Source organism: Rhea americana, unplaced genomic scaffold (genome assembly GCF_003343005.1).
Source record: "Rhea americana isolate MKP2758 unplaced genomic scaffold, rheAme1 scaffold_331, whole genome shotgun sequence".
NCBI classification, from domain to species: Eukaryota; Metazoa; Chordata; class Aves; order Rheiformes; family Rheidae; genus Rhea; species Rhea americana.
The window spans coordinates 138,252-154,457 of record NW_028186459.1 but is presented as its reverse complement, the minus strand read 5'-3'; the positions used below and the strand labels follow the sequence as shown (position 1 = coordinate 154,457).

Below are 16,206 nucleotides of genomic sequence, written 5' to 3'. Positions count from 1 at the left end.
TACCTAAACACCTAAGTAAAAGCAAACATTAATTCTGCTGTGATTTGTGTTTATTTCAGGTGTTTTGATGAAAAGTGCCACTTAACAAGTGTAACAGTTACAAGTAATGAATAGTTTAAGCATGAGCAAGGTGTGAAATAATGCATTAATGTTTCATTAAATAGTGYGTGAGCTGCAATGAGAACCTTTGCTCCTTCCACAGAGGTGGCAGCAACAGCGCAAATAAGCTACGGTTGTGTCTTGCTATTGACATTTWGTTAGGGAAAAAAAATCCCATTACTTAATGATTACAGCTGTGTGTTTTTTGGAGGCAGAGGTCTGCTGCTTGGCCAGATGTGGCTCAGAGGAGCAGGAATCCCTTCCTGGCCCCCTGAGGAGCAGGTAACCTTGGAAGTGCTTGCAGCGGGGAGCTGTCCGTGCGAGTGCGAASTGTCAGCCTAATCGACGCGTCGTGTGTACGTGCAGGGATGCTGCTGAGCAGAGGGAAAACATTGCAGAGCTACTGTGCTCAAGGCGTGTAATTAATTGTTTAATTGAGTAAATGAAAGCAGAGTATGGCCAGCATGTTAAATGYGAACACTGCACAAACAATAATACTTAGAAATAATTCAATGTGACTCTTTCATCAGTTCCCATTTCTTCTCTGTTTCTTAGGTAGTTTAATGGCAAAGAACATGTACAAAAGCCTCGTTTTGGTGTGCTGACACCAGTGACAGCTGCTAAGGAGAAGGGACTGGCGGGTGCATAAAATGGACGAAGTCTATTTGCCTTCTGTCGATCAATTAATCCAGGCAGTCTTCGCTAGGACCTGGCCAGGGCTATGCTGGCACTACAAAGAAATAATTAGCGCTCTAAAGCAGGGGTATGAATGGCGGGTTGCCAGCCGCAGCCGAGCACATTTGTCTTTTGCCTGGGTTTAGCTGTAGCGACGCCTCCTGAGGTCCCGCGGGGTTTTGCGGGGCCGGGCCAGGGCCGCCTGCGGCGCTCGCTTGGGAAGGTGTTGGCCCGCGAAGCGCGGAAAGTGCTCGGAGCAGGGGCAGCACCGGCCCCGGCCCCAGCGCGGGTCCCGAGCTGGGTGCACGCTTAGGGCAGCAAAACGCCAGGCGCAGCCACTGGGCCAGGAAGGGCTCATCTCTGCGGGAGGCAGATCCAGGGTTCCCTCGGGAGATAGGAGCCTGCGATCCCGGGGCCTCGCGTGAGACAGGGGCCGGTGGCCGAGCGCGGCGGCGTGGGCTGCAGCGGGGCGCGGGGTGCTCCCTGTGCCGGACCAGGTGCCGAGCCGCGGGGCCCCTGCGCTGCAAAGCACCGGGCGAGCTGGAGCGCAGCCCTGAGAGCGTCCCGCACATTGCTGCGCCGCGGCGGTGAAACTTTCCTTAGAGGAGAGAAACTCCGTAAAGTGCCAGGACCTGGCAACAGCTGAGCCAGCTCATCTGCGGGTGCTGCGTCCATGGGTACTGTGTCCATGGGTGCTGCGTCCGCGGCGCTGCCTCTGCTCCTGGCACAGGGGCCTCCCCACGCGGGCGCTCAGGGTGTCTCATGTCGCAGGTGGGCGATGAAATGCTGAGCCGGCGCCTGCTGGGAGCGGTCTCCCCCTCGCAGGCCTTTAATTTTAACAGGCGGTTCAACTGCAGGGCTTGCATCCAGTCACTTACTTACTTATGGCACTAATTTTCTGCTGACACATACTGCACCATGGTCTCCTTCTCTCCAAGACAAGTTAAACACTAAATTTCTCTTTAAAATGCCTGTGTTTCTGCTGGAAAGCACAGGGGCAGTTCTGCYGGGGAGGGAATTAAGCGGAGCAGCCCCCAGGCAGGGACCAGCTCAGGCTCCAGTGGCATGGGGCGGGTGCAGACATCTATGCGTGGGGCAGGCAGCTCTGTCCTTGCAACTGTGCTGCGTGAAAGCAGCACCGGTTGGATGCAAACACACACCAGAGTAGCTTAAAGGTTTTAAAATAGGCATTACTACAACTGATATTTGATGAAGGCATTATGCACTGTGGCTGCCCGCAGCCATCACATCACAAAYGCAGACAGCTCTTGCACTGAGCCAGTATGTCGCTCTGCTGCGGTGCGCACGGAAGGTCTTTGCTGCTGCCCAGGTCTCCTCGGGATGTGCAGCAATTCAAACGCAGCTCTGACCCCTGCCGCTCCCTGCRCGTGTGCACGGTGCTCGCGTGGCTACCAAGGGCAAGGCACTCTGACCTGTTTTCTGTAACGTGCACAATTACTGCTTTTYATATCCTTGCCCCATTTTTGTCTGGTGGATAACAGCATCTCCCTTTTTTTTAATCTGGAGAAGGGCTGCTGGTGGGACTCACTCAGAGCTGGCACCACCTGACAGGCAGTTTGGTTGTCTGGCAGGGTCCTGTGGCGATGCATCTCCCGTCAGCTTTGTGTGTATCAACTGAACAACAGAAAGAGCAAGCAGAAGTGTCGGTGTGCAGGTGCGTGTAGTCAGTGCTGCCCCAGCCGAGCTTTCCTCCAGGCCACACGCTCCAGGTAGAAAGCATTTGTAATTGCCCTTTCCATCTGACATCATTAATTCCTGGCCAGGCGGAGGCTGAGGCTGAGGGAGAAGGGCTCCGCTGAGCCCCTCAGTCCAGCGCCACCAGGATTCRGCATCCCCGGCTGCAGGCCACCGGGTCTCCCTCAGCGGGGACGATTCCCAGGTGCAGCAGCCCTTCCTCGGCCCCTGTGCTGCCGTGCGTGCTGCGCTTGCACGCCTGCTCCGGGGCCGCTCCAGCTGCGCTTTGCTCAGCTCGTGCCGCGAAAGGAAACTGTCTTGTCTGATTACAGCCCTTCCTGGTAAAGCCTGTGTCTGCTCAGAAAGGCCTGGCATGATACACTTGGGAAGTATGAACCCTTGGGGCAACCTGGATCTGGCTTTGTGCGGGCGAGTCAAAGCCGCGGCACGGGCTTGCTCAGGCCGCCCGGCAGCTTTTCCCTAATTGCATGGTCAGGATGGCTGAAGTGAACGAAAGGCGCTTCCACCTCTAATGCACGCTGCAGCAATGGAAAGCAATCCACTTACTGCTCACGGAGGGTATCATCTGCTGATGTTCATCATACCAAATTGCTCTGCAATTAGTGTTCCTCACAAGGGTGCAGGGAGGCCCTTCGCAGAAGGGAAGGCAGCGCTGGGACGCACCAAGCCTGTGGCAGAGCTCTGCTCCAGCTGCTCCGCAGGCTTGCGCCCTCCCGCAGGAGGAGCAGTGCTTATCGAGGCATTTCTCCTGCTAAATCCCTGCTTGCTGGGCAGTACGGCTTGCCCAGCTCCTGAGGCCCTCCTAGGAGCTGCCCGCCTGCTCGTCCTTCCTCCGTTTCAGCCCCGCAGCCACACTGGCAGATGCTGCCTGCAATCTGCAAAGTTGGCTGTGATAAACTGCAATTAGTGCTTAAACCCCCTTGATGCTATTTTTATGAGTGATGCAGGACAAGGATAAATTGTCCTATTCTTTCACACCTGCTTTGTGCTGTGACAGCAAGACGCAGACGCATTTAAGGCTCTGACTCACTTCCCCAACCCTGAGCTCCTAGCCTGGGGGAAGCCGTTTTTCCGCTCCATGCTGTGGGCTGCAGCAGGGCCCCAGGCACGCTCTGAGCAAAGAGGGGTCACAACGGCAGCTGAGATCTGATTAACACTTCCTGTTACTACCTCATAGCAAAGGAATTAATTTCAAATTGCACATGAGATGTGTCAGCTTCCCTGCTCAGCGTAGCATGGAGCTGTGCAAAATCAGCAGGGTTTGTTCTTTATAAGGAAGATTGACCCATAACTAGTAAATATTGATTTGTCCCTTGAAAGCTGCTCTCAGCCAGTTGCTGCAGGGTTACACAACACACACACACAGCAATACAAAAGACGACAACAGACTATTAGCACATCGGCTCGCAYGAGTGTGTTTTCTCTCCGTGGACATAAACACGAGTTACGACTGAGGTGCCGTCTCAGGGAGCACGTCGGCAGTGATGCTCGCTGCTCTACATTTTTTAACATCTCGCCTCCCTGTTCTCCCTAATTAACCTCTTTCAAAGGTGTGCGTGCATAATTAGGCCCATGCAGACTTGGCTGGTGAACACGCTGGCAGCCTGGGCAGAGGAGGGGGCACAGACACCCCACGAGAGAAGTCATGGTGCCGCGATAGGGCAGCGGAGAAATCGCGCCCTTCYGTTCGTCCCCTCCCAGGGTGACTTCTGGCTCAGCAGCTCAGCTTAGGGGAATGAAGCTARGGGTACAGTTTTGCAGCTTTAGCTTGTTTATGTGTAAAACCCCCTTGCTACCATGGCTTTGTGCTGGGCAGAAGAACCTGCAGCGATGAACCCAACGCCAAGCCAGCTCCCCTGTGAGACGTTTGCGTGCATTTTTCTGTTCCTTCCAAGGTAAAGCTGAGCTGTGATGGAGCAGGAAGCATTTGCCCCCAACACCGGGAGCATCCCGAGGGCAGGGTGCCGGCCCGGCTTGGGTCCCCGCGCTCCCCATCCACGCTGCTCGGCACAGCCAGGCAGCGAGGTGGCAACCAGATTGCAGGACATGACTTTCCTATTAGCTGTCTCTCCCTTATTAAGGGACATTAGATTAATTACATTGTAGGAGGCAATAAATCTTTCCCTGGAGAGACAAGGAGGGTGTCTGGGATTTGGTCTCTCTGTGTTATATTAAAATTAGGGATTCTGTCTAATCCCATTTTTCAGTGTGATAATGCTGCTGGGCTGGGGCAGTGTAAARCCCCACAGCTTAAGGGCACTAATTTTCTGAGATAAATAGAGAATTTCCTCCCTGCTTTCATCAGAGTGAGGGATGAAATGACTTTGAAGTCCACACACCGTAAGCTCTGTTTCCCATTGCTGTATTTTAAGRGGACATTTATGTGGCAGCTGAGCAGTGGCACCCTGCAATTCCACAGCGAGGTCCAGCCACATCAGTTTTCATATTATCTTGCTGTAAATGAGATTCACTGGACAACATGGATCTGATTTGCAGCACAGCTGTGAAAGGAYTCCTGCCTTTAAGAAACCTACCATCTATGAATAAATTGGATATACTTATTTTAGACTCCCGACGGGCACAAACTTTGTGTGAGGTTGCAAAAGGAAAGACCCAGCCTGTCCTGTGATCACCTCTCTGAGAAGAAAATGCTTGATTTACCTGTTGAGAAAGGGCCCGCAATACAGCACTTGCATGCATGTGCGTGGCTGGAAGGCACAGGAGGAAGGCTGGCCCCCAGCACACCTGGCTCTTCACCGTGCACGAGGTGGCCTTTCTGCCCAGCCTGGGGGCAAAGGAGAAGCTGGAGTCAAACAACTCCCTTTTGGGGGATCCTGACCATTTGGGCAATCCCGGGTTTCCCTTTGTCCTTCGAAGCATCAAACCCTGCGAGCCACGCGGTTCATTCAGGACAGCGAGGCTTGGCRCTGCAGCAGGGAGGGCAAAACCCTCGTTGTATTGCCCCTCGGCTGCTGCCAGGATGGGCCCACAAAGACAGGCTGGAAGGGGCAGGAGGACGGCAAGTACCGCATGCACAGCGACCACTTCTCCTGGGACCTCGAAGAGCCATACAGCCTTCCAGGAGCTCATCTGTGATTATCAGAGTCCTTCCTACCTGGAAACTAAACYACAGCCCCTCTATTTTCATAAAAAGTCCCTCAAAACTGGATCTTGGCTGTCATCCCAAAATAGAGCTGCAGTACAGAACTGCTCCTCTCATATGATTTTTGACTTCCTCAGTGCCAGGTGGCTAAAAGCTCCCAGAAGGGGTAAGCAGAGCCCTTGAGGTCACCCACTGCATGCTTGTTCTACAAGGAAGATGGAAAAATGCATCTCTCCTGAATGATCCCCCCCTCCCTGCTCAGCCATCTGCACACGCCATAACCCATCACCCATCGTGCTCCTGAGCGTACTCGCGCGCAGGAAGACAAGCATGCGTTGCAACAAGGCAATTTTCTTACCCAACTCATCCATTATTCATTCAGAGTCCYGTAGTACAATCAATTAAAGGAAAACAAGCTGTAGCTAAGTCCATGGCAAACAACACTGTTTGATTTGTTTTCTGGAAGCCCTGTCACCTGTGACACATGATACGGGATCGGCTCAAAGGCTGTAAGGCCCCACAGGGAACACCAGGTTATGGCAAGTGGTAACTGGCAGAGCCTGGCTCTCCAGCCCAGCCTGTCCGCAGCAGTCCGGACATCATTAATCACCACGTAACGCRGCATCAACGCAGCGAGACACCAGCCTGGAAAAGCCACCACCAGTCATGTCTTCTAATTAATACATTTTACCTAATTGAGTGTCCAATTGCTAAATGATGTCAGTTAGGTTAATTAAATGTTAAATCCTTCTCAGTTAGCAAAAAATGGAAAGTTACAGAAGCTTAAATTGCAAAATACTTGCAAGCCTGTTAATTAGAATAATTGTTTTCACCTCTCACCCTCCAGCCCTTCTCCTGCCCCCGACATTAAATACCATACTCAAGAATCAGCTTTCAGACCCCCTTAGTAAGTTGAAACATTTGGGTTAATGCTTTGTCCTTAGACTATCACCACCTCTGCAATGAACACTAACTCAATYGAGTACAAGAAATTGGTTGAATTTAATTTTTAAGTATTTCAGGACATCCAGTGAACTGCTGGAAGCTGATGCTGCATGCAGGCTGAGAACTTCCAGCAGCACTGCACCTTAGCTGAAGACCTGGCCTGGAAGTAGGCAGAGACTGAACACACAAGTGATGCCAGGTTTAGGCTTCAACAGCAGGGTTATAACAGCTGAGCTGGAGGAGTCTCATATTTCTGAGGTTAGGACAAGGCCATTCCCTCCTGCCATAGCACAAGCTGCAGAGTCCGACAAGGGTCCAGACAACGCAGCTTTGTTCTAAGCACAGCCTACATCTGCCAACTGTGAGATGATCTGCTACACAACCACTTCAGGGGCATCCTGAACTTCACTCCTAGAAAGGAAGACTATCAGTTTTAGGATAAAGGAGATAAAGAACCACCTTTTCACCGTTCCCTAGACAGCCCTTTCTGATTCACTGAGATATGGGAACGCATATTAAGCAAGTGGCTTTATGAACTCTAACTAGGACAATTTGTCCTGTTGGTTAGAATTGAGCAAAATCTTTTGTGAAAATGTCTTTTTTTTTTTCCTTGCTATTTTCCTGGACTACTGATCCCTATGGTGGTTATCTGTGTACTAATTTTTCAAAATGACTCACAAATATCATAAATGGATTAATTTTTGGTCTGCAGAATATCTTAACTGCTAACTGCAGACACTGCAATTGAATATAAAATTTGGAGAGGCAGTTTATGCACCTAAACTTATAAAAATGCCAGGAGTTTCCAGCCATGCGTTCCACTTGTGAATTTGCAATTCTTAAAATCTCCTAGTTAGAGAAGAGAAACAAGTCATGTCTACTGCTTCTTCATACTACTTGCCTTTTTTCACACCTTTAGCTGATCCAAGAAACATGCTTTTGAGGTGGAATTATACAGGTCAGCTGAAGGAGTTGCATATATGCTGTCTCACACCTTCAAATCAAGAACTCCTGCTTGAAAAGATTGCTTAGAAACAGCTCTAATTTGTTCTAAACTATCACTCCTATCAGCAAGCAGGGAATTGTTATCTATTTATTTCTTACAATGTCACCAAATCAGTGACCACCTGCAAGGTGTCCATGATGATAAACGCTTGCTTTGTATATGGAGCTATTTCTGACAATGCTTGATAGTGCACATCTATCAAATTGCCTGAAAGAGCCATCTATTAGGATCATTATCTGCCACAGTCCCGTTGTGGGAGTTCAATGTCAGCACATCCTGGGGAAGGTACCTCACTGGGTGCCTATTCTGCTGTTGTTTCTCTAGATAGTATTTCATGTTTTCATTATAAATTTGGACTGAACTTTGGAGTTATGATACTCAGAACAAGGCTTTAGTGCAAGCACTGCAACTCAGAGAAAGCCTTCCAGAGCACAGCTTACTGCTGCACCCGCTTGGTGCAAGTGTGAACTTCTGTCCTGAGGGCTGGCGGAGCTCTGCAGGCTCAGCCCAGGAGCAGAAGGCACGAGATGGTTTCTCCTAGGAAGTTGTTGCTTTCCAGCCCTATATAGACCCTGGTGAAACATGGCAGCTCCYTACTGCTTACTGCTCCCTGCTGAGTCCGTGCTACTGAAAGTACCATAAGTTCTCCTAGTTCAGCTGGTTCTGTCACAAGCAAAACTTATTTCAGAAGAGCACTGGTTCAGGTTGGGGAGGCTTTGATCTTAAAAAGTTAGCATTCTGCAATCTTTTAGCAAACAGTGGCAGTTATTTCCCAAATAACCCTTCCTACAAGAAACCCACAGCTCTCAGCTATGAGCAATATTCTTCATAACAGAAATTACAACTAGAAAAAAGTGCTCATCTTTTTGTGTGGAACCACCTGCACACTTCCTTCAGCAGAGCCTCCCCTAGAAACAGAGGAGGTCCCTGCAAGTCATGTTACTTGGTTCGTGGGAAGATCTGCAAAAGTGATATTCTGGGAAAGCACCTCAGTAGCATCCAGCTTTCCCCTGAAGACTCACTCTACTTAGAATAGTCCCTAAAACCATGCCCATGGTGTCTCAGACCTAGCAGGAGCTGACACAGCATAGCCGATATGTGTCTTTCTGTGGGCTGAACTTGAACTGTCCCTGCCAGTGACAGATGCAGCCTCTTTCAACCTGACAGAATGGTTGTTTCACTGCAGTACTTTATTTCCTATCACTTTGTTCAAAGAGCAGTTCAGGCTACAGCCAGACTAGCATGCAAATAATGCACAAACAAAATGCAAAAAACAAAAAAAAAAAGCAGCTAGCTTCCTTCGTGTTCCGGTAGTCCCTGCCCTGAATAAAAAGGGATGTTGTACATTTGGTTTAACAAAATGCATCTGCCATGTAATGTGCAAAAGGGCAAGGAGTGAACCTAATGATTTACATGAGCAATAAACTAGGAGAAAAAAAAAATGAACTACTGCCTACTCAYGTTCCAGAGGAGCACATGGTGCAGGCAGCATGGGAAATGGACTTGGGTGATGAATACGTTTAGCTGCCAGGTAGCTTTAATTCATGTCAGATACAATTAACTCACMGTGACAACTGGAAAAGGTAGCTTGAATTTTAATAGCATTGTTTGTTATGTTGTGCTAATAATGTCATGCTTCAGAGGTCCCACACCTGCAAAAAGGGAGGCTTGAACTATGCTGCTCCACACTTTGCAGAATAAATTTGCCACATACAGACAACAAAGACAGATACAAATGGAATTTGGAATCTGAAAACATGTTCATAAAAAACACACTCAAATTCTATAGTACAGTCAGTACAGTACAGCCAACAGTACTAATAGAGGAATATATTCTCTAGGTTAGTGTTTTAGCTCATTTTTCTTTCTGGTCAAGGCATATTTAAGGCAGAGTTTAGATTAAGGAACGTGTATACAAGTGGAAGTTTTATATTTTTATCTACAGTTTAACTAATTACCATCTTTTTAATTTATATGTTAACAGAATTCAAAGACCGCAAAGTAAACTTATTCCAGAGTTAGTTTACAAGATTGCCATCTACAGCTTCGAAGTTGCTACTTCCACCTAGAAGCTGCCAAAACCTGTTAAACAGTGATCTGCAAATAGACGTAGAGAGTTGATGCTTGCACTTCAGTGATGTGCTTGTTTTTTTAAAATGAAAAAAAAATGTATGAATGATGCTCTACAAACTTTTGCTCACCTCAAGGGCTGAATTACAGACTTGCATCAAAACATAAGTTCCTTCTTACAGCATGTTTTTCCAATCTCCTTGCTAATCACACTGCAGCCTTGGCTTTTGGAAAAAGCAGAACTTCCCAAGCCTAGAACAATCCGAAAAGATACAACATCCTTGTTTGACTCTATAGCCCCTCCAAAGAGGCTTGAATCAAGGAAGAAAGGCATCCTTGTGTGTAGCAAGAACCTCTGCAGGAGATCTGGTGAGGCACTAGGTGATTGGCAGGGTAGCTGATAGCCCCAGCATGTGCTCACCACACACTGACCCAAACCAGCCAGCGCCAGACTTGCACATTCCATTTTGTCAAAAATGTCCAGCTGCTTCACAGTCTGTAACTATTCAAGCTTAGCATAGCTGAGATATGGAAATAGATCAAGTAGATAAAAGGGGCCTTTAGGATACATAAAGTCAGTCCTTTGTGGGCATCCAATCCATGCATCCAGCAGTGTCCCACCAGCAGCTCCTCCACTTGGTTCCCAGGGCTCCCTATACAGTTTGGGGTGCAAGTCCTTCATTAAATCTTCTTTATTTAACCTCTCACATGCCTTGAATGCCTCTCTACACTAGTATCTGACCTGCCCTTTCCTGCCTTACAGTCACAGTAAGGAACAGAGGAGCAGCAGCTGATAAAGAAACAGGCTTATTTATAGAAAAAAAAGAAATCTTGGAAAGAGTTAGAAAAGCAAAATTCTTTATTCTGAATATACTCTTAACATGCCATTTAAAATGTCCTTGTCTTAACTTCCCCTGCTGAAATCAGGGAAGCATGTCAGGTTGTCTCTTGCAGATGACATTTTGCATATCTGATTTTCTATGATTCATATCAAATAACACTTCAGGAATCAAAGTTAACAACACCTTAAAGGATTCCATACATAGTTTAACAGTGAAGGGAAGTATCCTCTCATAACTATACCAGCCACAAAGATTAACAGTAAAATGAAACCCTTGGTATTAAGAGTAATCTTCTACATTACAAGACTTTAAACTACATTCTCACAGACACCTTAAGCTTCAGAGAGTTCTGCTTTTCCAAGCTCTTGAAAAATAAGACTGATTTTTAGAAAAGCAAATACAAGATTTCTCCCCTGCTTCACTTTGCAAGGTTTAAACCAAATGAATGCTTCTATGTATAGTTTTTAAACACATCAACCCTTTCTGAAGAGGCTACATAGAAGTTGAGTTTTCCTGAWTTTAAATAATCTCTGAACACATAGAGCACAATTTCCTCTGTGTTTTCTGTAAACAATGGAAAGAATATTAATGCCTGAGGAAGGAATCTTATTCTGTTTAAACAGTATGTATTAGATAGGGTTCTTTGTCAAGAAAATGTATTGAATCCAGTTCAATTCAGATCAGCAGATAGAGCTAAATATTGTTCTACTATACCTGGCTTTCTTCTTCTCTGCCCATACTCAACTCTATGAGTACTGCTTCTCCTAATGATTTTGAAAGTGGTGTTGGAAAAGCAAAGTTCCCTTACATTAGAGACATTCCAGTAGCTCTAAGGTGACTCACGGGAATCCAGTTAATCAGAGGTCTAGTTGACAGGTCTGTAAAATTAAACTACCTGTGATCTTTTATTTCCTTAAAAACAATAAAATGCACAAGTTTATTTGTAGTATGCTTTGAGGTTTTACAGAGAACAGCTTCAGTAAGAACAACAGAATTTACTGTACCCCACCCCTCTCTCCCTTACTATTTATGGCAGTATCATGAACTACAAGAAGCTTTACATCTAGTGCCAGTCATCAGTAACTTGCCTTTAGGTATCTCAGCTACCATACTGAGATAGTCATCACATTTTAAACACATCAGCAGAGAAAGGACATGTCTGGAAAGAAGCGCAACAAACCTGATCTGTTGCTTTCTCTTCTCAGACAGATACAAACTTCAGTCACTTGTATCTACCACTCTGTCTTTTGCAAAATGCCAGAACAACCTCTCTACTCAGCTCGCTGGTCTGCAAGTCCAAGATAACTGTACCKTGGTCTCAGCCTTAGAAGAAAAAGTATTTTTCTCTTGGATTAAAAAAAAAATCAAGCTATTCTAATACCATTACATATTATAGGTAGAAAAATCAGTTCCTAACTTCTATTCTGTAAGTTAATGGAATGAAGAAACAAATCAGTTGTTGCTCTAAAGTCAGCAGTCCTGAATGCAATGTTCCGTATTTACAGAGGGATGTCAATATTCATTAAGTTTCATCTATGCGTCTTTGCACCACTGCATGCTTGTGCGAGACGAACCTAGAAGGAAAGAGAAATTAATCAGTACCCACAACTGCTTACCACTTCTGCCAGAAGTGGCAGAAGCATTCAGTTTGAATTCATTTTCTCAAAATACTGACAATAGCTCTCTTCCAACAAGTGTATCATTTAGCCACGGTTTGGAGCGAGCCATATGTGAGGCAAAGCTATTCCCCTCTTCCTTTCCCAGTACATGCTTTTTCTTGACCAGCAACATGAGCCAAGATGCAAGACATGGGGAGCTCAACAGTCCAGTGACTAATTAAAGAGTGAAAACACAGCATTACAACTGCAGCTCATGACTGAAAATAAATACTTACTGATAGCTTTTTCATAATTCCTTGGGCCTCTGGATTCAGATGAAGAAGATTCTTCTTGGTCAAATCACTTGCTGTTAAACAAATACTCTGTGAAGAAAACAGATCTCAGTGATTTAAACATACAGCAAAACAGTAATCTACATTCTACTCTGACAGAACCRCTTCCACTTCTGACTAATAACTTTATTTTATCAACCCCTGATCAAYTATGATAGCACAACTGAAAAATCAAGAACAGATGACTGGGAATGGCTTGAAACTTATATGCTCCTCTTTCCCCTCCCCTGTTCCAAGAAAGTACAAACATAAGATTTTTGCAGATTCATATTTCTAATTTACCTCCCCTCCTCCAACAGGAACTGTAATGAAGATATCATTGCTGCCAGCAAGTGGGCTGCCATTGGCAGAGATGGTATAAACACGCTCATTTAGTGCAGGTGTGCGCAAACCTGGTGTCTTGAAAATTCTGAAACATTCCAAARTTGTAGAAAACTAATTTTACTGCAGTTGATTAAAGTGATCACAAGTTCAATAAAATTCTCTGATKGGAAGAGTTTTAAACTATTTTCTGTGTGAAACAAAGACAACAGAAAGAAAGGCTCCATCTGCAACTTGTTTCTGATAATCCCAAATAGAGAAATATAAAGCTCTCCCTCCCTCTAATAGATTATATATCTATAAAAGAGCTAAAATGATAAGTAGAAAAGTCTGACTGCCTATGAGGCCTGAACAGATTCAGAGAAGGTTTACTGAACAAGCGAAAGAGGAATTACAATTTAGATACAATTTTACACATGCTCAAAATTGAGGAAAAAGTAATTCACATAGAAGGAAAATAAATATGGAGTCAGGACTATCTAATCCTAACTCCGCAGATGACTCCTTACGGGTGCCAGTCAAAAAATCTTATATCTGCTTCCATGATCCCATTCTAATGTGAAAAATTCAGATAATACTATGTACACACTCTCTCTCCTGCTCAAAAAAAAAAACAACAAAAAAACAGGCAACACTGATAAAACACTTAGATTGAAAGTCTTTCATTTCACAGATTCAAACAGCCACCAACGATTCTTTTGCAAATAGATGACAGATAAATAAAGCTAACAGTAAGACCATCCTCTATATTAGACATTAACAGAGAAATAGATCACAAACCTGGAATCAAACTTGGGTGTGACAATGGAAGTACCCCCCTGAGCACAGATATCAACAATTCTAGCAGTAGCTGGAGTGATAAAATTGTTTCTGCTCGATCTGCTGAAGAAAAAAAAATCCTGCTCTGAAGAATCATGTTAACAGATGTACAAACTCTGTCTGAAGGTTCTTACTGATTAAGGGTAAACCCCAAAGCTAGGGATAGCTGGTMCTCAGAGGAGGAGTTGCCCATCTTTCATTAACTGTCAAATCACTGATTGTTTCTACAACACAACATGCTTGTGTATCAACCAGCCTACTAAAACTTACTCCATTCCATTTCAGAGTTTTATTAGTCATACACTTACTCTCCCCTTCTCTGAAGGCCAGTGAAAAGACGGATATCTCCTAATACCTTTTACTCATGCGTTTCACTCTTGCCGAAGGAGCTCTTCTGCTCTTGGACACTGGTACTTTTTTAATGGATGCCTTCACCTGAAATACATGACTCAACAAATCAGTTACTTCATTATCATGTAACAGCAGAGACCAGTACAAACAAAGGCTTCCATACAAAAAGCTTGATTCAATAGCTTCTTTTTTAATGCACAAAAGCCTGAACCAAATGACATACAGCCTTCTGTAAACTTTCCCATTTTAATATCATTCTTATGTTTTTCCCCCTCTCAGCTCTGCTGTAGAATATTAGAAGGACACAATTACACGAACTTTTACCTGGACCTAGTACTGTCCATATATTCRTTACTGGCCAGAGTAAAAGAAGCAGAAATTAGCATTGGTAAAGAATTTTCAACACAGTTAAAAGTGTCTCTATTATGGGGAATATCACATACAAAAATGAATGCATTATCTTAGAGGAAAAGGATGGGAAGTAAGACCTTGCAGATGTATAAAAGCAACAGAAGCAGGGATCAATGAGGCAGGGATAAAGAATTTGCACCAAGCTAAGTGATTTGTACTCTCTAAGAGCAAACAAAAACCAAGATTCTTATCACTAGGCATTACAGGAGACATTAGCTTTTTTTTTTTTTTTTTTTTTTTTTTTTTTTTTTTTTTTTTTTTAAGTCCCCTTCAAAGTGTCTTGGACAGGCATCATCTCAGTGAAATAGTTTAAGTTTACATCATGAGAATAGAGTCATAAGGTGTAGCTCTTTACCTTTCCAGTTCTTGGATTAATATTTTCAGCTTCTAGTTCTGCAAGAGATTGTTTATCATGTTTTGTTTTCTTTGCTTGAGGAAGTAAAGGAGACGCTGCTTCTTCTTCAATAGCTTCAATATCCTGTTTAGATTTTTCAGCTAAAAGGAGATGATGTTATTCAAGTTGAAAAGAATAAATTGTTAGGTAGCAGTTGGGGTAAAAAATAAATAACTACGAGTATTTTTGGCAACAATTTGCTTGTGAAATCCAAACTCCAATAGGAGTGGTTGATACAGCATTTATTTTCAGAGTTTTTAAAAAATAAGTATAACTACTTCTGGTAACRAGAATAAAGGAAGAATCATTTTCTTGTATTCAAACATGTTGAAGACTGCATATAATAGTTGAATTACCATTTACAGAACACAGACCATTGCAAGCTTTCATCTTACTGAACTCATCATAACACTTAAAAGCAAACTGACCTTTCTTGATGATTTTTAAAGGAGTCTGGATAACTTCTGCTGTTAACTTATTTATTTCTTTTATTTCCAAGTCTGCCTACAATTAAAAACAGTCATGCTACTATTAGGATCATCAGTAAAGCATAGCTGCGATGCATCAAAGTTGAGGAGTAAATCCCTAAYAGTTTTATAACAAAAATATATCTATATTCATCTGTCGTGCTGAAACAAGGAACTTTCATGTTATTCTGAAAGCAACAATGACTTAGCAGACCTGCATACCACCAGTACTAACATGCCTTTTCTGGCAGCTACAAGTATGCTTTCACCTCTTCCCCGCTGCTCAGTTCAGAGATGCTTTAACTCACAAAAAGTATATATTCTCTCAGGTATCTAGGAGAGAAGTTAAGCAGGTCAGGAAGACTAGCAATGCATCATTGGTAAAGCCTAATCATAACAAAATATAAGACATTTATTACATTTAGAGCTTAACACAATAATTGTGAAAGTGGTTTTGTAACCTGTAAAAGAAGCCTTCTTACAGAAGGAAGAAGCCTTTCCTCTCCTACAGGGACAAAAAAGGCCCTCAGAAAAAGTTACTATTTATGCTAGACACCTACCGTTGCTGCCTCTTCTAAGACCTTTCTGCTTCCTCCTTTAGCTAAAAAGAAAATATTTTAAAAATCAATTTATATCTAGGGCAGTTTATTAAACATTTTAGTATTTCACCAGAGTGGTCTCAGCTTAAGACTGAGAAACCAGTGCTTCTAAGAGTGCCCATAGGCTTTTTGTTCGTGGAACTTGAGACATGCGGGATTCAGCTTTCTTTTACAGCGTTTTCTTCCCTCCCTCCCTCCCTCCCTCCACCCCGGTCAAGGAAGACCAGCGCCCGCCGCCCCCGGCTCCGTACCGAGGTAGTCGAGCCAGTTCATCTCGCGGAGCGCCAGCGGCAGCCGCAGGATCTCGATGTCGTACAGGTCCTCCACCTCCTTGACGAGGCGCTCCCCGTTCGTCCGCAGCTGCTCGAGCCGGCTCCTCACTGCGGGGACGCGCACGGCCTCACGCCGCCGCTCCCCGGGGCGCCGCCAGCCCCCGG

At 44.9% G+C, this 16,206-nt stretch overlaps 1 protein-coding gene across 1 annotated transcript; it reads right to left on the bottom strand.

Annotated features, from left to right (window-relative positions):
* Positions 1 to 10,450: 10,450 nt before the first annotated feature.
* On the bottom strand, positions 10,451 to 16,204 carry CDCA8 (cell division cycle associated 8; the record flags this gene model as incomplete). The annotated part of the gene is made up of 9 exons (XM_085311104.1): positions 10,451 to 12,030; positions 12,351 to 12,437; positions 12,690 to 12,816; positions 13,509 to 13,607; positions 13,903 to 13,982; positions 14,665 to 14,804; positions 15,132 to 15,207; positions 15,731 to 15,771; positions 16,021 to 16,204. Coding segments are annotated over 9 exons (879 nt in total), but the record flags the coding sequence as incomplete, so codon positions are not given.
* Between the last annotated feature and the right edge of the window lie 2 nt (positions 16,205 to 16,206).